We start from the raw sequence: 24698 nt of genomic DNA, 5'->3' as shown, positions 1-24698 counted from the left end.
AGAAGTAAAAGATTAAATTTAGGAAGACTGAAAGGGAGAACAATAGAGATTGACTTTTAGCAGAAGAAAAGAGAGAATCAAGGGAAACAAGAGAAAAAAAATATATAAAGCAAAACTTGAAAATAAATTAAAAATAAAAGAACACAAAACTAAAATATACTAATCAAACATCCTAGTTCACACACAAAAAAAAATCCATGTAAAATAACTGCCATCAAAAATGCTAGAAATGAGAAGAAAAGAAAAATAGTACACTGTACAAATGTCCATGTACCATTAAGGTCACAATTAAACAGCGAAAAATAATTTTTAAAAGAGAAAAGAAAAAAAAATCTTGATGAAAACTTACAGAATTTTTTCCATGGGGGTTCAAAATATTCTCAGCTTCTCTTCTCAACAGTTTTAGGTGGAGTTCTTCTGGAGTGTAATGCTCCACCCTCTGGATTGTTAGAATGAGAGATGTAATCCCGTAGGCCCAGCTGCTTGAGGCAGGGTTTAGGTTTAGGGAGGCTCCTGCCTCTTTACTAAATGTAATTGGTCTAGAGATTTTAAATCAGCACATCTCCAGTGCCCAGCACTTGCTGGTCCACGCTGGAGGACTTTAATGGGTTCCACTCCTGTGGGGGAGCCAATTCTAAATCCCTGTGTCAGCTGCAGACCTCACATTTCCTCCTTTTGGGTTCAGTCTTCAATTTCTCCCAGCTCTTCTGAGTTCCCAGCCAGATGTATCTCCCAGCTAGTCCTGCAAACAGTCAGATTGGAGGGGTTGGGATAGAGTCAGGTGAAATTCTGTGATCATTTGTCTCCTGTGTAAACCTCTCTCCACGTTTGATTTTCTTCTGGTCACTTAAGCATACTCTGTGCCGTGCAACTTGTGTTTATTGGGCCTATATTTGGGCCACACTTGGGTTTACCAAGAATGGGCTTTCTCAGTTGCCCCGGTGCCGTGGCTGCAAAATGGTTCCTTCCTTTGTCTTCCACAAGTTGCCTGGAGAGATGGAGGCTTCTTCCCCCACACGTGAATTTTGTGCAGCGAGCCCTTTAGGTTTGTTGGGCAGTGTTGGTTTTATGCCAAGGAGTAGCCAGAAACTCGTCCTCCTCTATTATGACATCTTGGATCTCTACTTCAAAGGTTTTGATAAATTATCTAAAATACCTGGCAGATAGTCCATACTCAATGATTATCTGCCACCTTTCTCTGTATTCTTAATTAAATATTGAAAAGGAGAACATTTAAAGATTTTTTCACATATTGAATATTAATTCATAAAACAATTCCTAAAGAGCTTAAAAACCTAAAAATTAAGTTTGAATTGGCTCATTTAAAATATTGAACATTATAAAAATAATCCATATAATTTATAGAATTGCTTACTTAGAATTTGTAGTATAGTTGATTATAAACATGTATATTTTCTTCAAAAAGAGTAAATTAAAGTATTAAAATTTTTATTTTTAACAGAGGCAGATTATTCATTCTAGGATAATAATGCATAGGTAGATTTTTTGTTTTCTTTTTCCCATTATGTCAAAGGAAAAATTTTTACCATTGTATTTCAGATAGCATCTTATTTTGTCAACATGTCTAATTATATTTTTATTCAGATGTAGTAACTTAAGTAATAACAGCAGAACCAAAATAATATTTAAAATATTTAAAATTGGATTTTAAAAGTATTTGCATATTGCAACAAAAATATGACTGCCTATCATTTTGAATATCCTTTTGCTTGCTAAATTATTTTTATAAATCTGATTAGTTAAATTAATGGAGTGCTTTATTAAGTTGCTGAGGTCATACTGGAATCAGATGTAAATATTTTCTGCTCATTTATGTACTATCTTATGTTTTTAGAATCAGTTGACTGAATGATGCTATTCTTGCTAGATAAGCCCTGTACAAAATAAAAAATACTTGATAAATATATTTTATATATGTATTTGATTATTGCCAAACCTTGCATCTAGTAAGTATTCTTAAAAAAGAAACTTTATATAAACAGTGAATTTAAAAATGAACTGTGTGTTTTAAAAAAAGACGAATGTAGATACATGCGCTCTTTGACAAAATAAATAAATAAACTACAGTAGTGTAAGTAGAGACGGGGCAAGATACTACTTTCAGTTAAGTTAAAAATAAGATAATTGGTTATATAAGATAAAGAATAAAGGAAATTGTTGAATCATCAATACATTCTAAACTTGACTAAAATAAAAAAATTTATAGGCATTTAAATCACTACGTTAAAACTTTAGCTTCATTTAGTCTCAATTGTTTTATCTTACATATACTTTATGACATTCTCAATCTATTGATTTGTTTTACTCTGACAACTTTATTTAGGTAATTTTTGTTTCTATTTAATAAAATTGAGGAAATTAATTAAACTCATTTGATATAACTTTTTAAAAGTTTCAGTTCTATTACTTGTTTCTTGAAAAATGAAGATGTATATAATGAAATGGATTATTCTCATATAATTTAAAAACCATGGCAAAAGCAAACTCATAATCCAATTCTTATTCATATTTCATAGGTTTATTTTTTTATTTTCTAAAGCATATAAAGGTAATTTTATCACAGTAAAAATACATCTTAGAGTATTTTTTGACAACTTAAGAGAAATAAATAGCTGCCATTCATTTAAATGTTGCTTTAAAGCAAGATTGCTAAACTGAAATTCTGTGAATAGACTTCAAAGTTGATAAAATTACTGCATAATATGAAGAGGAGAATGTCTACATATTGCAGAGGGGCAAACCCCTGGCACTTCCATTAGACTTTTAGACTGGAATGTAAACCACCCCTACAAGAGTAAAAGTAAGAACCATTTTTTATATGGGAAAAAAATCCTCAAATATTTTAATGATCCAGATCATATGAACAGAAATGATAGATTTAGTAGATTTTAAGATCTAGAGGGCTTCAGGGAAGATTTTATATCAGTTTCATTTTCCATTTGTTTATGCTTCTTTTTTTTAATCTTATGCAGATGGAGGGAGCGAAGAACCACCGGATCGAAGACAGTCAAGTGTAGATTCTCGCCAAAGCCGCTCTGGGCAAGGTAAATTTTGCTATTCTTCCTTTCTAATACTTAATTTGGACATATGGGATTCTTGCTGAGTCTAGTCTCGTTATTCTCATTTTGCATTTAGGATTTAAATGATACAATCTAAAATTTCTATATGATATACTTTATTCAAACCACAAGAAAATTAAAAATGGTTTCATGTCATTTTTAAATGATATTAAGGTTTAAAAGATTTTGGAACATAGCAGTATATGTCTCAATATAATTTTTGAAATGTAACCAAAAGTAAACTTTTGACAATATTATTTGTGGGAGTATCATCATACACTGTTTTTTTCTAAATTTCATCAATATAATATTTGTTGTCCTAGCTGTCTCAGAAATGGCAAAATTGTTGTATTATTTTAGGCTCTTCCTACTTTTTTTCTTTTTTTAGTCTAAATTTTTTATTGTAGACTTTTGATTAAATTTTTGGAAGTAATAATGTAAAAACATTCCATATCTGTGAAATCTTCTGATAGGCCTTTCCTAACAAACATATTTAAAACAGCATGACTATCCCTTCCCATATTCCTCTTGTTTCATAGTAATTATCATCTTTATGTTTACTGTATATATTTTCTCAAAATAGAATGAATGTTCCATGATAACACAGCTTTTTGTCTGTTTTGTTTACTGCTGTATCATGTCAAGAAAAAAAATATATATGAAATATAGTAGTTATTAAATAAATGTTGTTAAATGAATGAATTATCTCTTAAAAGAATAAGAATCGAGAACACAAACTGATGAATAAGCTACAGACCTTCAGGCTATAATTTACTGAGTTTGATTTTCAGAGAATCTTTAATAACAGCTAAAATAAAATAAAATAAAGCTTAAACTTATAAATTTGTAATGTTTTAACCCTGTAGAAACTCGATGTTCATTTACTCCATAATCCTGTTCCCTTTTTTCTCAACCATTACTCTTTTTTTAGAGCTGTACTATTAAATTATTTGTTACAAGATAAAAAGAGAGATAATATATTTAGGTTGCTTTGGAAATTTCAACTTACATTAGCACTTAATCTTAAATAATATGCATATAGTATTATGTCAGGAATTTATCAACTTTTTCACTCCTCCCTATAAATTTATTTTTTTAATTTATTATTTTTTATTTTTTAACCACATAAGGGAGTTTATTAAGCGAACAGAGTGTCTCCCTGCAGGGTAAGAGAGAAAATGAGAGAAAAAGAGAGAAAAAGAGAAAGGACGCACGTGAGAGTGAGTGTGAAAGGCCAGGAGGAGAGAGAAAGCAAAAGAGAGTATAAATTTATTTTAATAAAAGAAAATTTAGAAAGAAAATAAGATCATGTATGTAAAAGCCTCAAATAAAATTAATACAAAAGATTATAGTAATTATTATTACTAAATACCTTAATTTTCATTAAATGTCATGGATATGTCAAATTAATTGATCTTATTCTCTCTGAGATTTGTCAGTTAAATATTTTTCAAATCAATATGTGTAATTGAATTTTAATAACAAAAGGTGAACTTCAAACAGTAAAATCTGATTGCTGTGATCCAAAGAGAAAACTACCTGATCTTAATTCTAAGTAACCAGGAATTAGATCATCAGAGTTAACTGATACTAAATCAGTTTTCTTCACATTCTTAGGGATTTTCTTTCCACTGTCTTTTTTTTTTTTTTTTTTACTAGTTGATTTTTTTTTTTTAAACAAATGGGATACATGTTGTTTCTCTGTTTGTACATGGAGTAACAGCATACCATTTGTGTAATCATACATTTACATAGGGTAATGATGTTTGATTCATTCCATTATTTTTCATTCCCCCAACCCCTCCCACCTCTCTTTTCCCTCTATACAGTCCCTCCTTCCTCCATTCTTGCCCCCCTCCCATCCCCCATTATGTGTCATCATCTGCTTATCAGTGAGATCATTCGTCTTTTGGATTTTTGAGATTGGCTTATCTCACTTAGCATGATATTCTCCAATTTCATCCATTTGCCTGAAAATGCCATAATTTTATTATTCTTTATAGCTGAGTAATATTCCATTGTATATATATCCCACAGTTTCTTTATCCATTCATCAATTGAAGGATATCTAGGTTGGTTCCACAGTCTGGCTATTGTGAATTGAGCAGGTATGAACATTGACGTGGCTGTATCTCTGTAGTATGCTAACTTTAAATCCTTTGGGTATAGGCTGAGGAGTGGAATAGCTGGGTCAAATGGTGGGTCCATTCCAAGTTTTCTAAGGAATCTCCACACTGCTTTCCAAGAGTGGCTGCACTAATTTGCAGCCCCACCAGCAATGTATGAGTATATCTTTTTCCTCACATCCTCTCCAACACCTATTGTTGCTTGTATTCTTGATAATTGCCATTCTAATTGGGGTGAGATGGAATCTTAGTGTAGTTTTGATTTGCATTTCTCTTATAACTAAAGATAGTGAACATTTTTTCATATGTTTGTTGATTGCTTGTAGATCTTCTTCTGTGAAGCATCTGTTCATATCCTTAGCCCATTTGTTGATTGAATTATTTGTATTCTTGGTGTAGAGTTTTTTGAGTTCTTTATATATCCTGGAAATTAGTGCGCTATCTGACGTATGAGTGGCAAAGATATTCTCCCACTCTGTAGGGTCTCTCTTCGCATTGCTGATAGTTTCCTTTGCTGAGAGAAAGCTATTTTGTTTGAATCTATCCCAGTTATTGATTCTTGCTTTTATTTCTTGTGCTATGGGAGTCCTGTTAAGGAAGTCTGGTCCTAAGCCAACAAGGTGAAGATGTGGACCTACTTTTTCTTCTATAAGATGCAGGGTCTCTGGTCTGATTTAAGGTCCTTGATCCATTGTGAGTTGATTTTTGTGCAGGGTGAGAGATATGGATTTAGTTTCATTCTGTTGCATGTGGATTTCCAGTTTTCTCAGCACCATCTGTTGAAAAGGCTATCTTTTCTCCATTGCATATTTTTGGCCCCTTTGTCTAGTATGAGAAAATTGTATTTATTTGGGTTTGTGTCTGTATCCTCTATACTGTACCATTGATCTACCGGTCTATTTTGGGACACTATGGGAAACTATGAAAGCAGTACTAAGAGGAAAATTCACTGCATGGAGAGCATTCCAGAAAAGAATGAAAAGTCAACAACTAAATGACCTAACATTACAGCTCAAAGCCCTAGAAAAAGAAGAACAGAATAACAGCAAAAGTAGTAGAAGACAGGAAATAATTAAAATCAGAGCTGAAATCAATGAAATTGAAACAAAAGAAACTATTCAAAAAATTGACATAACAAAAAGTTGGTTCTTTGAGAAAGTAAACAAAATAGACAAACCCTTAGCCACACTAACAAAGAGAAGGAGAGAGAAGACTCAGATTACTAAAATACAAGATGCAAAAGGAAATATCACAACAGACACCACTGAGATACAGAACATAATGAGAAGCTACTTTGAAAATCTGTATTCCAACAAAATAGAAAGTACCGAAGACATTGACAAATTTGTAGAGACATATGCTCCGCCCAAACTGAACCAGGAGGACATACACGATTTAAACAGATCAATATCAAGCAACGAAATAGAAGAAGCCATTAAAAATCTACCATCCAAGAAAAGCCCAGGACCAGATGGATTCTCAGCCGAGTTCTACAAGACCTTCAAAGAAGAACTCATTGCAATACTTCTCAAAGTATTCCAGGAAATAGAAAAGGAGGGTACCCTACCAAACTCATTCTATGAAGCTAATATCACTCTCATACCCAAACCAGGCAAAGACACATCAAGGAAAGAAAATTTTAGACCAATATCCTTGATGAATATAGATGCAAAGATCCTTAACAAAATATTGGCAAAACGTATTCAAAGACATATTAAGAAAATTGTGCACCACGATCAGGTGGGGTTCATCCCTGGAATGCAAGGATGGTTCAACATTCGTTAATCAGTAAAACATAATCCATCATGTCAATAGACTTAAGGATAAGAATCACATGGTTATTTCAATTGACGCAGAAAGAGTGTTCGACAAAATACAACACCCCTTCACACTCAAAACACTAGAAAAAATAGGGATAGTAGGAACATATCTGAACATTGTAAAGGCTCTTTATGCTAAGCCCATGGCCAACATCATTCGTAATGGAGAAAAACTGAAACCATTTCCTTTAAAAACGGGAACAAGACAGGGATGTCCTCTTTCACCACTTCTATTCAACATTGTCCTTGAAACTCTAGCCAGAGCAATTAGGCAGGCTAAAGAAATTAAAGGGATACGAATAGGAAAAGAGGAACTGGAACTTAAGCTGTCACTATTTGCAGATGACATGATTCTATATTTAGAGGATCCAAAAACCTCCTCCAGAATACTTCTAGACCATATCAATGAATTCAGCAAAATAGCAGGCTATAAAATCAACACGCATAAATCTAAAGCATTTTTATATGCAAGCGACGAAACAGCTGAAAGGGAAATGAGGAAAGCAACTCCATTTGCAATAGCCTCAAAGGAAAAAAAAAATACTTGGGAATCAATCTAACCAAAGAGGTAAAAGATCTCTACAATGAAAACTACAAAACATTGAGGAAGGAAATTGAGGAGGACCTTAGAAGATGGCAAGATCTCCCATGTCATTGGATAGGCAGAATTAATATTGTCAAAATGGCCATACTACCAAAAGTGCTATACAGATTCAATGCAATTCCAATTAAAATCCCAATGACGTACCTTACAGAAATAGAGCAAGCAATCATGAAATTCACCTGGAAGAATAAGAAACCCAGAATAGCTAAAGCAATCCTTAGCAGGAAGAATGAAACAGGGGGTATCGCAATACCAGAACTTCAACTATACTACAAAGCAATAGTAACAAAAATGGCATGATATTGGCTCCACTGTCTTTTTTATTGAAAAGAAATTTAAAAAGAGACATTTATAATAACTTGCATTAAAAACCGGTATTATCAGGAGTGGGTGAACCTACACTTCTACTTTTGCTCATTTCAGGAATTCATTGAAAGGTCAGTAAAAGGGGAATTAGAGAATAGACAGCATCCATGTAATTTTAGAAAATGGAAAGCATATTAATAATCAAAAACTGAACTCTAAATTCATAGCAACAAAAATCAGTAAAACAACCTGAATTACCTTCTAGAAGTCCCCAGAAGCACAAGATTGATAGCATGTGGAAATGGAGGTGAAAGGAGGATCGTTTAGCAGTTAGTTGAAGACGCATGGGGTTGTTAGGACCCTCTCCCAAGACCTAGCTAACCAGTCAGTTGGGCAAGTGCCTAATTTCCTACGTCTAACCTTGACAAAGCCTAAAATTTATTCTTTGAAAATGAGAGAAACCAGACTCCCTAGACTGGGAGACACCAGGCAGAACCAAGGGAGGGAGTCCTATGCTAAAAATAGGAGAATTGGATCCCAGCTATTTTTCTCCTTTCTTTATCCTACTGGGCTCAGAATAATGGCAATTTACGACTTTATCTTCCAGACAGGAGATTGGAAAAGTCTTTTGGACGACTCTAATGAAGAAAGATACACAAGATAATGCAGCCATGAAACAAGAAGGAGGTACTACAGAAGACCAACGTTTTATCTGCTTAAAATGACTCTTCGGCACTAAAATTCTGATGGCAGAAATCAAAGTTCATAGAAGTATTCAAAATCTTTACCATCAGCACCTCAGACAGAGCATTAGTTTCCAGGATATATAAAGAACTCAAAAAAACTTAATATCAAAAAAAGACAAATAACCCAGTCAAAAATGGGCTAAGGAACTGAACAGGCATTCACAGAAAAAGAAACAAGAATGGTCAAAAAATACATTAAAAAAAGTGTTCAACATCCCTACAATTAGGGAAATGCAAATCAAAAGTACACTGAGATTCCATCTTACTCTAGTCAGAATGGCAGTTATCAAGAATACAAGCAATAATGGGTGTTGGCGAGGATGTGGGGGAAAAGGTACACTCATACATTGCTGGTGGAACCACTATTTGATCCTGTTATCCCTTTCTTTGTTCATACCCAAAGGACTTAAAATCAGCATACTATAGTGATGCAGCCACTTAAATTTTATAGCAGCTCAATTCACAATAGCCAAACTATGGAATCAACCTAAGGTACCCTTCAACAGATGAATGGATAAAGAAAATGTGATGGAATTTTACTCAGCCATAAAGCAGAATGAAACTATGACATTTGCTGGTGAATGGATAGTACTGGAGAATATCAGGCTAAATGAAATAAACCAGTCCCAAAAACACAAAGGCAGTATGTTCTCTCTGATATGTGGATGTTACAACACGGGAGGATAAGATTAGAAGTTCATTAGACTAGACAAAGGGGAATGAAGGGAAGAGAGGTGGGGAATGGTAATAGGTAAGATAGTAGAATGAATTGGGCGTATCTTTCCTATCCTCATATATAAATACATGATCAATGTAAATTCACATCATGTACAACCACAATAAAGAGATCCTAATTGGAACAAGTTATACTTATTGTAAGTATATATAATATTTCAAAATATACTCTACTGTTGTGTAAAAAAATAATAAAAATATAAAAAAATTAAAAAGAATTAATGTTGAAGGAATCTCTGAAAAAGTACAGCAAAAGAACAGAGATGACAGGAAAGAAGCAAAAAATGAAACTTACTGAACCAATTCAAGGATTTCAGTATTCAGCTAATAGTTTTCAAAAGAAAGAACAGATGAAATGGGGAAGAAGTCATCAACGAAATGATTCAGGAGAATTTTTTGTACTGAAGAATGTGAGCTTCCTGATTGAAAAGGCTTATGTACAATGACTGAGAATAGACACAAACTAGAGCACATTGTGGTGAAATTTGAAGTCACTGAGACCAGACAGTGATTTCATGTTTCCAGAGAAGGGAAACAAACAAACAAGCAAACTTGTCAGTTGGCTTTGGACTTCTCAGTGGTGGCATTGGAAACTGAATTAAAAAAACAAAACAAAACATTGTCTTCAAAATTTTTAAGGAAAATAGTTTCAATCTTAGAATTTTACACACGTGCAAACTATCCAATTCTAGTCTTTATATCACTGGTATTCTGTTCATAAAAAAATTCCCTCCCTCCGAGATTTTTGTGTCTCCTTAACTATAGCTGACAGCTGTGAAGTGGACTTGCCTTGGGCAGGACTTGAAGGGAAAGATAAAAGAAGCAGCCAGGGATTTCCCCCATTCTCTCAGTTCTATAGGGAGGTCCCCTTTTTTCTGTGCTCTTGGTATGCAGTTCCAGGACTTGAATTTAGGCTGAAAGTTTTCAGGTCATAAACAACAGGAAGCTTCACTTGATGGTGTTTCAAGTTACAGTTTTCTCCCATAATTTGTTTATTACTATTTTCTTTGCAAAGTACTCAAATTGCTGTGTCATCATTCTCCCCAGGGTTTTCAGTTATATTCAGGGATAACTGAAATGGTCTGATATGATGTATATCCCCCAAAACTCCTCTGTTATTGCAAAAATATTCAGAAGTGAAATGATTCGATTATGAGATCCATAGCCAAATTGGCAGATTAATTCATTTGATGGAATAATAATTTGAAAGGACTACTGTACTGAATGATTAAGCATTGTTAGGTAGGGTGTGAAGAAGTAGGTCCAGAGGGAACAGGTCTCTGGGGTTTGCCCTTGGGGTTTACATCCTGTCCCCCAGCTCCTTCTCCTCTCTCTCTTCCTTTGCCACCGTGGGCAGAGCAGCCCTTCTCTTTCAAGCCCTTCTGCCTTATCTCTGGCCAAGAGCAATGGAGTTGACTGACCATGGACCCAATCTCTGAAACCATGAGCCCAAAATAAACTCTTCCTTCTCTAAATTGTTCTTGTCAGCTATTTTGGTAAAACTGACCAACACAAGAGGTTTTAGTTACATTCAATTGAAGTGGAATATGCTTACTCCATTTTAACCTAGAGCCAAAGCCCTTCCAGTTTTATTATGATATTGTGTTTGCCTGTCTGGAGGAATAATTAGTGTGCCATAAATATCAATCAACTAAAACATGCTTATCCATTCAGAACTGTAAACAACTGATATCCCTATTTAAGTGTATAGTACCCAATTATCTTCCCTGCCTGATTGTAGATACAGTTTCTATTTAATGTTCATTCCCCAATAATAGAGGACATGTAAGGTGTCTGGTTCACATGGTCAGTGTCTTCTAGGCATGAGGGTCTTTTCTCCCCTATGTGCTAACCAGTTATCTTACTCTCTGATCTGTCTCTCAGGTAAATGGATTCTGACTCAAATATACCCATACTCACTGCTCCAGTTTTTGGGCAGACACCTCTGGTACATTTTGCTTATCACATCCATGTGGAAGTTGGGAAATGGGCCTAAATCCTTTTACCCCACTTTGTCAGATTGCTGCCTATGGTTGTTTTTCTCCTTGAATGTCTTGCTTCACTGCTAAAGCTAGACCCCAAAACACTCTAGGATCATAGTTATCTTCCTACACATGCTCTGGGCTATAATTTCCCCAATCCAGTTGTGATATGTTTTTGTTTTACCTGACTGTTTAAAATATTTCTCCTCAGTTATTGAAGAAATAATATTTTTGACATTTTGTTGTATTTTGCAGTACAGTGTTTTCAGGATATCTTTTAAGATACTTTTTTTTTCTTGGTCTTTTCCACACAACTCATATTGTTTCTAAATTATCATTATTTATTCTAAACTACCATCATTTCTTTCCTTTGCTATTATAATAGCATTCTGACCTACCTTACATTGCTTTTTAAAAATAAATAAAGGTCCCAAATTTGAAAATAAAACTCCCAGTAATTTCTCTTTTTTTTTCCTTCCTTTTTATTACTGGGAATTGACCTCAGTGGCATTTAGCCACTGAGCCACATCCCTACCCCTTTTTTGTATTTTATTAGGAGACAAGGCCTAAGTTTCTGAGGCTGGGTTTGAAATCATGCTCTTCATGCCTCAGCCTCCTGAGCTGCTGGGATTACTAGTGTGAGCCACTGCACCCAGCTAAAATCCCCATTAATTTCTTACCACATTCAGAATAAATTTCAAAGCCTATATCATTGCCTACACAATCTTGATTCATTTACCTCTCTTTAATACCTATTCTGTGCCTTTCTATTTGCTCACTGACCCATTTTGTTTGAATTATGCTGGTCTTTTTGATCAAACATGTTAAGAATATTTCTTAAGCTCTTTCTTACATGAAAGGACATACGTTTCTACTTAAGTAAAAGAGACTTCTGTGACCATTCCACCTAAATCCCAGCCCTAACCTTCATAGTATATATCACTACCTGAAATTAAACTATTCATTTAATTATCATCTTAGATACTGGAAGGAAAGTTTCATGTGAGTAGGAATTTGTCTTATTTATTACTGTAGTCCTAGGACACTGGGAAGGTATGTGAATGTGCCTAGGCCAAATATTGATTCAGTGTTCACCACTATTACTTTTGTAACTGAAAAAGTAGTGTCAGAAATTTGTTGAATGTAAGTAATTTGTCAGAACTATCAACCATCTATTGATTTGTAAACTGAGGCTCTTGCTATATGATTGTAAAACCTCAAGGTAGGTGGTTATTTTCCACTTGCCAGTAGCATATTATATAATTGGATTATATCATTGGCTATATTTTGTCTTATTTGTCAGTTGAATCTGTTTTCCTTGTAATTTAGTTCAATAACATTAGGGTCTTTGCATCTAGAATAATGTTAGTGCCTTGTATTTATGCCATTAAATATGATGAAGGAAGCTCTATAATTCTATAAATTTTGCTTCTGAAATTCAGGAATCTTGAGCGTCTTCATCAGATTTTTTTTTCTTGTCATTTTGACTCCATTTTATGCTTTAAATGATTTTCCCCCCTTACTGGTCATATATATGTAAATAGAATTTCTTTGGTTCTAGATATTAAATAGAGGCATGAGCAAACATGATATCGTTGAAATCCAGTTTGAATTCACTTTTGAAAAGACACCATCATGCAGGAATTAGATTTTGATATGTAAAATATGTATGGGTGTATTAATGTCCATGAAACCAGCTTGTGCTGGAAGCTTGGGAAAGTATTTGGCTTTGTATGATTCCCATTATTTATAGCCGGCTTTATTTGATTAATACATGCTGGTATGTCCATAATAATAATTTACTAAATTTTCAAAATGCTATATTCTGATTTTTTTACTTCCCTTGCCAATATGTAAAATATTTAGCAGATATGAAATGTTATATACTTGAAATATACAAATTTTTCTTCAGTTCAGGAAAATTACAATTTTTTTTTTTTTTTTTTTTTGGTGGTACTGGGGATTGAACCCAGTAGTCTTGTGCATGCTAGGCAAATGCTCTATCACTGAGCCATACCCCCAGCCCTAAGTTTTTTTTTTTTTTAAATTGAACCAACTGTGGTTAAGTTATAGAGAGTAATTTATCTCAATATTCATTTTTTATCTTATTTTATATATTGCATAGTAATATCACTAATGTGCAGGAGTGTTGTGGTGTTTTAGTAGTTTACCATTCAGATAAAAAATATTTAGAGTTCAATAGAAATTGCTCTACAAAAAAGAGAAAATAATCTTAATGTTTAGTAATACGTATGTGCCACATTGTGGAACAGTGCCTTCTCATAATTTTCAGGATAATGTTATGAAATTGATATTATTTTTCATGGGAAAATACTTTCAATTTTACATTAATCTACAGCAAAAATTTTAAATCACATAGTAGCATGTAGTTAGAACCTTTCCATTCTGATATTTAAAGTACAAATTTGTTTGTTATTGATTGAAAAATACTTAGAAAATCTGAACTCACATGGTAAATCCCTCTGAAATGTCTTTATTTCTAGGTCCTGTATTTCTTCTGAAGTTTAACTTATTGCTGATTATTTTATAATACTGTTTTCATAAAATTAAACTTAAAATTGACCCTCTAATTAATGATTTCTTAATATCTTGGGATGTTAGGGATACATTAGAACATTTTTTTTGGTTGTACTTATATTTTTAAATGTGAGTTACAATGATTTCATTAAATACAAAAATATTTTATAAAACAATTCCTCTTACCCGTCCCTAAAATAACAATATTATTTGCATTCAGTCTGAATTCTTTCATACTTTTCTCTGAGTTCATTCTAGCATATGGAAGGAGGTATATACACATATAACTTAATATTTATTATAAATTTTATTTTATATTAAATTTTATTTTTTATAATTTGTCCTAATTAGTTATACATGACAGTAGAATGCATTTTGATGCATTGTTCATGGATGGAGCACACTTCTTATTCCTCTGGCTGTACATGGTACAGAGTCACACCGGTCGTGTAATCATACAGGGTAATAATATCTGTCTTATTCCACTGGTCTTCCCCCCTCCCATACCCCCTCCCCTCCCCTCACTCCCTTCTGCTCAATCCTAAATTCCTTCATTCTTCCCTTCCCACCACCACTATGGATCAGCATCTGATTATCAGAGAAAACATTCAACCTTTGGTTTTGGGGGTTTGGCTTATTTCATTTAGCATTATGTTCTTCAGCTCCATCCATTTACCAGCAAATGCCATAATTTCATTCTATTTAAGGCTGAGTAGTATTTCATTGTGTATATATACACCACATTTTCTTTATCCATTCATCTGTTGGAGTGCACCTAGGTTGGTTCCACAGTTTAGCTATTGTGAATTGAGCTGCTATGAACATTGATGTGGCTGCGTCACTGTAATATGCTGATTTTAAGTCCTTTGAGTATAAACCAAAGAGTGGGATAGCTGGATCAAATGGTGATTTCATTCCAGATTTTCTAAGCAGTCTCCATACTGCTTTCCAGAGTGGTTGCACCAATCTGCAGTTCCACCAACAATGTATTAGTGTACCTTTTCCCCCACATCCTTGCCAACATTTATTATTGCTTGTTTTCTTGATAATTGTCATTCTGACTGAGATGAAATCTTAGAGTAGTTTTGATTTGCATTTCTCTAATTACAAGAGATGATGAACATTTTTTCATATGTTTGTTGATCGATTGTATTTCTTCTTCAGTGAAATGTCTGTTCAGTTCCTTAGGCCATTTATTGATTGGGTTATTTGGGTTTTTTTTTTTTTTTTTTTTTTTTTGGTGTTAAGTTTTTTGAGTTCTTTACATATCTATCCTGGAGATTAGTGCTCAATCTGAGATGTGTGTGGTAAAGATTTCTCCCATTCTGTAGGCTCCCTCTTCATGTTATTGTTTCTTTTACTGTGAAGAAGCTTTTTAGTTTGAATCCATCCCATTTACTGATTCTTGATTTTTACCTTTTGCCCTTTAGGAGTTTTGTTAAGGAAGTCAAGTCCAAAGTCGACATGATGAAGAATTGGGCTTACTTTTTCTTCTGTTAGTCACAGGGTCTCTGTTCTAGTGCCTAAGTAAGATTTTTAAAAATAATATGCAGTTTTAGATTTTATATTCACTCCCAACAGTATTACATGCCATCCCTCCAAGAATATACTGAAACTCTTAATTTCTTAAAATCTCTCCAATGGACAAGTAACCCATAATTTATTACACTATTTTCTTATTTGTTAGTGTTCATGGTAGTTTATTTAGAATCATCCTAAGCTTTGGAATATGCAGACACAAGCACATTTTGTGTCAGAACACATTAAGTATTCCACTTAGTAATACGATAATTGGCCTAATTGACATTAGAGGTCTTGTAGGAGCCACTTCATGCTAATCCATATTTATGAAAGAAAATGAATAAAAGTATGACCACTGAAAAGATTGGGAAAGGTGTGTTGAACAAATTGAAAGGTTTTGATTTAAAATATCTAAAATTTTCTGGTAAGAGATGATCATAAAAACCACTTTGAAAAACTGTGAATCTTAGCTGGGTGCCGTGGTTCATGCCTTTACAAGGCTTTTATGCCTCTTAGTGCCTCAGGAGGTTGAGATGGGAGGATCACAAGGTCAAAGTCAGCTTCAGCAATTTAGTCATGCCCTAAGCAACTTAGCAAGACCCTGTCTCAAAATTTAAAAATAAAAAAGGTCTGGGGATGTGGCTCAGTGGTTAAGTGCCCCTGGGTTTAGTCCCTGGTACCAAACAACGCTGTAAATCTTAATGAAGGATCAGAAACAGACGGATCACAAAAGTTGAGGAAGAGCCCATTAGTAAAGCCTGGGGTAAAGTTATTACAGAGCCAGTACATTTTTTGTTTTGTTTTATTTCTAGTAGATTGAAGAGCTGGTTCCCACAAGGGGGCAGGCTAACACAACTCAAAAAACTTCACATCATAAATGTGAGTATGGTGGATAAGTAACATACCAAAATTTATTTTAAATACATCGTTGATTTACAAGGAAGGGCAAATTACTAAGGGTCAGAAAGGAGCAGAGAAGTGATTGGCTGATCATCTCTTGACTGTATATTGGGGGTGTGTCAGTGTAACTATTCCCCAGTGCATGTGTAGACTGTTGGTAAGTTGGACTTTCAGCTGTGTGGCGATAGATTAGTGTCAGTGAATGGAAATCCATATTCTGGGCTCATATAAACTCTTATCTTGTTGTTAAACAAGGCAAACATAGTGTAACTGTACTGTTAAAGAAACTGACCAAGTCCCCAGAACAGGTCATCTCCTGATGGGTTAAGGAGCCCCTTTTCTGTAGAGTTCGCTCTTTGGCAGGTATTCACATGAGCCATAGATTACTTCATGCTTTGTACTTTTTAAAAGAGGTCTATCTACATCTTTCATCCCCAGATCTATTTGTCATCACTTTTTGAGTTGTTTTTTCCAAGTCCCAAATAGCCAGTCAAACCATTAAACATGGGTCAGTACCCAACAGTACCTCTGTCTCCTTACAGAGGAAATGAATAACCAGGTACCATGATAAATTTCTGCCACTGGGAGGGTTTCCTTTCACCACTGCCCTGCAGAACCACCATAGAGTAGGGCTTATGCTGCATTTATCTCTAGAACCATCATTAAACAAGGTCTGACTTTGTGGATGTGCGTGTGTGTGTGTGTGTGTGTGTGTGTGTGTGTGTGTGTGTGTGTGAGAGAGAGAGAGAGAGAGAGAGAGAGAGAATTATTTTATTAGGGACAAATAGAAAAAGTTGAAAAATATAAGAATATGATTAAATTAGCTAAAAACTACCTCCATAAAGCTTTGTAATCACTAAGTGAACCTTTTTGCTATGTTCTTAAAGTTTTTTTTTTCTTTTTTACTTTTTATTGGTTCTTTTTAGTTATATATATATAACATTAGGCTTCATTTTGACAAAATTAGAGAAGCATGGAATATAATTTGTTCTAATTCAGTCCCTAGTACTTCCCCTTTCCCTTCCCTCCTCCCTTTCTCTGTTCCCTTCCCTCTACTCCACTGATCTTTCTGCTATTTTAGTTTTTTTTTTTTTTTTTTTTTTGTAATTAGTGTTTTATGGGTATACATGATGGTGAGATTCACCATAGTATATTCATATATGTACATAGGAATGTTGTGTCACATTAATTCTACTGTCTTTCCCTATCCCTGTCCTCCTCCTTTCCAATCATTTCCCCTTATCTACTCCACTGATACATTTTTTTAGTCCCCTGTCCCACATTATTTAGGATTATCTTCCACATTATCAGAGAAAACATTTGAACTTTGACTCTCTGGGACTGGTGGCATATTTCACTTAGCATGGTATGCTCCAGTTCCATCCATTTACTGGCAAATCCCATGTCATTCTTCTATATGGCTAATATTCCATTATACATATATACCTCATTTTCTTTATTCATTCTTCTGTTGAAGGCACCTAGGTTTTTTTGATAACTTGGCTATTGTGAATTGTGCTATTATAAACATTGGTGTGGCTATGTCACTGTAGTATGTTGATTTTTAATCTTTCAGATATATACTGAGGAGTGAGACAGCTGGGTCATGTGATGGTTCCATTTTTTGAAAAATCTCCATTCTATTTTCCAGAGTAGTTGCACTAATTTGCAGTCCCACCAACAGTATATGAGTATGTACCTTTTCCCTCACATCCTCCCCAATGTTTATTGTTATTTGTATTCTTGATAATTGCCATTCTGACTGGTGTAAGATGTAATCTCAGTGCGGTTTTAATTTGCATTTCTCTAATTGCTAGAGTTGTTGAACATTTTTTCATGTATTGACTATTTCTTCTTTTGAGAAGTGTCTGTTTAGTTCTTTTTCCCATTTATTAATTGGGTTGGAGCAGGTGGCAAAGATTTTCTCCCATTCCATAGGGCTCACTTCACACTCTTAATTGTTTCCTCCTTCAAATAGTCAAATAGTCACAGAGAATTCTCCTTGAGATCATACAGATTAAAAGAGAAGAAACAGTATAGCAGAAGTAGTAACCATGGGTATCTGGGCCATTTCCTTATGAAGATTACTTGTGATTCAGGACCTGCTCAATATTGATCTCATGTATACTGCTTCCATTGAATGATAAAGTGCTGCATTGTAAAACCAACTATATTACTTTGATAGTCTAGCAATACTTAGGTCATGGGGGCTGCCAAGGTCACAGGGTAACGTGATAGTACATGATCAAGCATCTGCTCTACACCCAAAGCTGTTTTTCTAATAAGGATAATAATTATTTGCACACAATGACATAGGTATTTTTTTCCAAAATAACAAAGGTCTGTCTTGAGATTTGTCTTCCTCTAATTTTTTTTAATAAGCACCTTATCAAATTGTCTAAATTATGAGCTACTTCCTGTTCACTAAGTCTAATCAGCATGATATCATCAGTGTAATAGACTAGCATAATGACCTATGAAATGGAAAGGCACCTAAAGTCCTTGGGGATTAGATTATGACCTAGAGCCAGAGAATTGATAGGATATAAAACAGTGAAAATGTATAACTGGTCTTAATAACTGAACTCATACACTGTTTCTGACACATTCTTAGGTCAATAGATGTAAACTAATTGTTAGGTATGTGTTAGTTTACCTCAGCAACAAAACCACATCTAAAACAGCAGCAATAATAGAAGTTGCAAACTGAATAAACTATAGAAATTCACTGTCATTCTCCAAGATTTGTCTTACTTTTGCACAGACCTCATCCATTAGTTGAATGTAAATGTGGTAGGAGTTACCCCTAGATAATTCTAGTCTTTGTTCATTGGATCACACATTGGATGATGTGTTCTAAATGTAAAATGCACACTGAATTTTCAGACTTTGTCTTTCCATTCACTTCAAGAATATTTGTCCTGACTTATTGAAGCATTGTTATAATAGTTGCCTTAAGGTTTTCTTCCCGAACATCTTTGTTGTTTCAGGATTGATATCTTGTTTAATGACTTTACCCTTTCAAGTTAACTTTTTCCTGTTTCTTCATATATCAAGTAATTTAGGGTCATATCCTACACAGTTGCATAAAATTTTGAATATTGAATATTATATTAGGAAACCTTGGTTTTGTTTTTTTAATTCTAAGGACAACGTTGGTGTGTGTGTGTGTGTGTGTGTGTGTGTGTGTCTCTCTGTCTGTCTGTCTGTCAGTGACCAAACAATCAGATATGTTTAGGACATATATTTTTACTTTTCATTGTGGGGTCTATGGTCAAATGTCTGTTCAATTTTAGTAAATCCCACAAATGTGACTCACTGGGACCAGAATAGTAGCATACCTTGTAGATCTATTCTCAAAACCTCTGCTGGGCTGGGTAGGTTCAGATCCCTGCATATATGACTCAGAGTTGAGCCCAGTGGTTCATACCCAATATTGTAGGATTTTTTTTTTTTTTAAATCTCTTTTATCATCAGAATCTCGCCAACACTTTTCATTTCCTAAGGACTATTCTTCCTAGTCCTCTAGAGAGAAAATAGGGGCTTGAGTTTTCCCATTTTACTATTCATATCCTGAAACATTGTCTTCATTCAGGACAAGTGATGAGAAGACAAGAGGACAAAAAGCAACAGCAGTGAGAATGTGCTTACACTCTTGAGGTTACAGCTCCTAGGGCCAGGGAAAGGGGTTCCATTCTTTTGTAGGTATAGATGCTTCTAGGAATTAGAGACTAATGGAAGGAAGTTAGGTCATTGAGGGTGTGTTCTTGAAGGGAATATTGGTATCCCAGCATTTTCCTCTCCATGTCTTTGCTTTCCAATTATCATGAAATAAAAACGTTTCCTTCACCATGTACTACTGTCCTGATATATACTGTGTCTGCACATGTCCAGAACAATAGGGTCAAGTCCTGTGGACTGAAACCTCTGAAACTGAGCCAAAGTAAACTTTCCTTGTATTATGTTGATTATTTCAGGTTATTTTGTCACAGCAATGGAAAACTGACTGACATAGCCTACTTTCTTTTTCTTCAAACCAGAGAGGGGGGATTCTTTTAGAATCTGACATTACCCAGTAGGTAATTCTCAGTTTGGGGCTTTTTTATTTTATTTTACTTAGTAAAAACAAACATTTTTTAAACATAGCTACTACCCCAGCCCAGTTCTGGGCTATTTTAGAATTCAAGCCAGGTGATACCCAAGGAATAAGTATGTTAACTTCACCATCCCTTCAATGGAACTTCTACTTCTGTGCTCCTTCCCCAATCTGCCTGCTGTGGTTTATTTTCAGGTCTTCAGATGCTTTTGGATTTTGACAAATGCTTTTTCTGTATCTGATTTTACATGGATATGATAATTTGATTTTTCTTCTTTGGAGTGTTGATGTGATAGGTTATAATGAGGAGTGTTGATGTGATAGGTTATAATGATTTATTTTTAAAAAATTGAACTAGCCTTGTGTACTTGGGATGAATTTGACTTGGTTATAGTGTATAGTTCTTTTTATGTATTGTTGGATTTGGTTTGTTAATACTTCATTGAATATTTTTGCATCCATATTCATGAGAGCCATTTTGTAATTTTCTTGTAGTGTCTGTCTAGTTTTTCATACTAGGATAATGCTGGTCTCATAAAATGAGTTAGGAAGTACTGCTTCTTCTGATAAAGAGAGTAGAGAATTGGTGTAATTTATTTCATAAAGGTTTAGTAGAATTCACTGGTGAACCCTTGTAGGCCTGGTGTTTTCTGTTTTGAAAGATAATTAATTACTGATTTAATTTCTGTAATAGTTACAGACATATTCCGATTGTCTGTTTCTTCATGTGAGAGGTTTGACAAATTAGGTATTTCAATAAATTGGTTCATTTAGGTTATCAAATTTGTGAGCATAAATTTATTCATAATAGTCCCTTATTATCTGTAAGATGTATAATGTCCCCATTTTCATTTCTGATTAGTAATTTGGGTGTCTCTGTCTCTCTCTCTCTCTCTTTTTCCTTAGTCTGACTAGAAGCTTATCAATTTTATTGATCTTTTCAGTTTTTCTTTCTTTTCAAAGAATCAGGCTTTGGTTTAATTTATTTTCTCCTGTGATTTTCTTGTTTCAATTTTATTGATTTCTGTTGTTGTTGTTGTTATCATTATTATTATTCGATTACTTTGGATTTAATTTGCTCTTATTTTTCTTAGTTTCCTAAAGTTGGATACTTAGATTGAGTTTAGATCTTTCTTCTTTTCTGTTATATGCACTTAGTGTTGTAAATTTCTGTCTTAAGCACTGTTTTCACTATGTCCCATAAATTTTGAAAACTTTTGTTTTCATTTTTGTTTAGTTCAAAATATGTAAAAATTTCTTCTTTGGGCCATGTGTTATTTAAATGAGTGGCATTTATTCTCTAAGTACTTTGTGATTTTTCCAGCTATTTTTTTGTTACTGGTTTCCAGTTTAATTCCATTGTAGTCTAAGAGCATACACTGAATAATTTCTGTTTCTTTAAACTTGTTAAGGTGTGTCTTAAGGTCTAAATGTCACTTATTGTAAATATTTTGTATGAACTTGACAAGACTCTATATTGTGCTGTTGTTGAATTTAGCTGTGTCCTACTAGATTTTCTGCCTACTGTATCTGTCTATCTTTGATAAGAGGATTGTTGAAGTCCCCAAGTATGATAATGTGTTTATCTATTTCTCTCTGCAGTTCTGTGAGTTTTTGCCTCCTGTTGTCTCCTGTTATTTTGCACTGTTGTTGGCACACACACATTAAGACCATCATGTCTTTGTGGAAAGTTTACACCTTTATTGTTATGTGATGTCTTTTGATTTCGTCCCTTTGCTTCTCAGCCCTCCCTGTCTGAAATTAACATAACCGCTCCCACTTTCCTTTGATTAGTGTGTTAACATAGTATATCTTTCTACATCTTTATTGCTTTCAATCTAAGTGAATCTTTACATTTAAAGTGGATATCTTGTAAGCAACATAAATTTTTTGACCGAAGGTGACTGTTTGAGTGCGCATCTTGCTGTGAACTTCTGGGCTGAGGTTTTCCTTTGGGAGTCCTTTGGGACTACAAGGTTGTGCTTCCTTGTCCAGCTTTTAATTGGCATATTTAAACCATTGTTTAAAGTGTTTTTTTTTTTTTTTAATATAGCTGGATTAATGTCTGCCATATTTATTACTGTTTATTTCATGCCTTTCTTCACTATTCCTATTTTTGTTTTCTTTATCTTCTTTTTGGGATTTTAATCGAGCATTTCATATAATTCCATTTTTTTCCAGTTACACTTATTTTCTCACTTTTTTAGTTTTACCTAGAGTTTGCAATATACATTGACAACTAATCCCAGTCCATTTCCAGATCATACAATAGTGTCCCCTTATTCACAGTTTCATTTTTCGTGGTTTTAGTTACCTATGATTAACCATGGCCTGAAAATATAAATGGAAAATTCTAGAAATAAGTAATTCATAAATTTTAAATCGCATACTATTCTAAGTAGAATGATGAAATTTCATGCTATCCTGTCCATCCTGCCTAGGACGTGACTCATTCCCTTGTCTAGCACCTGCCCATTAGTCCCTTGGTAGACAACTGTCTTCTTATTGTAGTGCCTGTGTTTAAGCAACCCTTTTTAAATTTTATTTATTAATAGCCCCACAAGTATGAATAGTGATGCTAGCAATTCAGATATGCCAAAAAGAAACTGTAAAGTGATCCCTTTAAGAGAAAAGGTAAAGGTTCTTAACCCAATATGCAAAGAAAAAAATTATATACTTATGTTGTTAAGATCTACTGTACAGTAAGATTAATATCTTACTGTACACTGTACTACACATTCACATAAGGTTTTGTTTTTTTATATTGGGTAAACCCAGAGGCCCAGGGGTACTTAACCACTGAGCCACATCCCCAGTCATTTTTATTTGTTTATTTTTATTTATTTTTATGTGGTGCTGAGAATTGAACCCAGTACTTCACTCATGCTAGGCAAGTGCTCCACCGCTGAACTTCAACCCCAGCCCAACCCATTTTATATTTATTTTGAGACAGGGTCTCAGTGAGTTGCTTAGGGCCTTGCTGAGTTACTGAGGCTGACCTCAATTCTTCTGCCTCCAGCCTTCTGAGTTGCTGAGATTACAGGCATATTCCACTACACCCAGCTCTCACGTAAGCTTCATTACAGTTATAATTCTATTTTTCATCTCTTACTGTGCCCAACTTATAAATTAAGCTTGATTGTATGTATATATGTGTGTGTGTGTGTATATATATATATATATATATATATATATATATATATATATACACGTGTGTGTGTGTGTGTGTGTGTGTATGCGCGTGCACGCGTATTTGGGAAAACAGAGTAAATATGGGTTTGGTACTATTTGTGTTTTAAACTTTCATTGGTGTCTTAGAACATACCCTCTATAGGTAAGGGGAGAGTAATAAACACACACACACACACACACACACACACACACACATCACTTTATGGTTAGTGCAAGTACCTTATAATAACAAAATATTCCTAATTTGTTCTTGTTTTCTCTTTTATTATTGCTGTCATTCATTGAACTTACATTTAAGTATATGTGTGTTTATATACATGTGTACACATATATAAAAATATATTCACACAAGCATATGTAATCAAATATGTTGTTGCTCTTGTTATTTTGAATAAGTTTATCTGTTAGATCAATAAAGAATAAGAAAAACAAAGGTATTTTACTTTCACATGTTTATTCAGAATTTTCTTCCTTTCTTTATGTAGTTCAGACTTTCTGTCCTATATCATTTTCCTCCTCTCTGAAAAACTTCTTGGAACATTTCTTGCAAGGCAGGTCTATTGGCAACAAATTCCGCGGTTTTTATTTGTTAAGGAAAATCTTTATTTCTCCTTTTTCACTTTTAAAGGATAATTCCACAAGGTACAGAATTCTAGGTTGGTAGCTTTTATTTATTTATTTTTGTCTCAACATTTAAAATATTTTATTTACCCTCTTTCCTATTGTGTAGTTTCAGAGGAGAGGTCAGATGTAATTTTTATCTTTGCTTCTCTAAAGGTAAGGGGTGTTTTCCTCTGCCTTCTTTAAAATATTTTCTTTACCTTTGATTTTCTGCAGTTTGCATATGATAGGCTGGCACATGGTTTTGGCATTTCCACTGTTTGGTGTACTCTGAGATTTCTGGTCTATGATTTTTTGTCTGACATTAATATGGAAAAATTCTTAGTCATTATTGCTTCAAATATTTCTTCAGTTCCTTTCTCTTCTCCTTCTGTAATTCCCATTTTGCATATTTACACCCTTTGTAATTGTCCCACAGTTCTTGGATATTC

At 34.1% G+C, this 24698-nt stretch overlaps 1 protein-coding gene across 12 annotated transcripts in view; it reads left to right on the top strand.

The window, feature by feature from the left end:
• The window catches only part of TANC2 (tetratricopeptide repeat, ankyrin repeat and coiled-coil containing 2), a 554326-nt gene that overhangs the window by 152729 nt on the left and 376899 nt on the right, over nucleotides 1–24698 (top strand). For all 12 annotated transcript variants that reach the window (XM_079134934.1, XM_079134933.1, XM_079134942.1 and 9 more), the window contains one exon: nucleotides 2994–3065. In XM_079134934.1, coding sequence (XP_078991060.1) covers nucleotides 2994–3065 — 72 coding nt within the window. The remainder of the gene's footprint in view (nucleotides 1–2993; nucleotides 3066–24698) is intronic.

This window comes from Sciurus vulgaris (genome assembly GCF_902686455.1).
Source record: "Sciurus vulgaris genome assembly, chromosome: 3".
Classification (NCBI taxonomy): domain Eukaryota; kingdom Metazoa; phylum Chordata; class Mammalia; order Rodentia; family Sciuridae; genus Sciurus; species Sciurus vulgaris.
The sequence above is the reverse complement of the archived record's forward strand: the minus strand, read 5'-3'. Positions and strand labels throughout refer to the sequence as shown.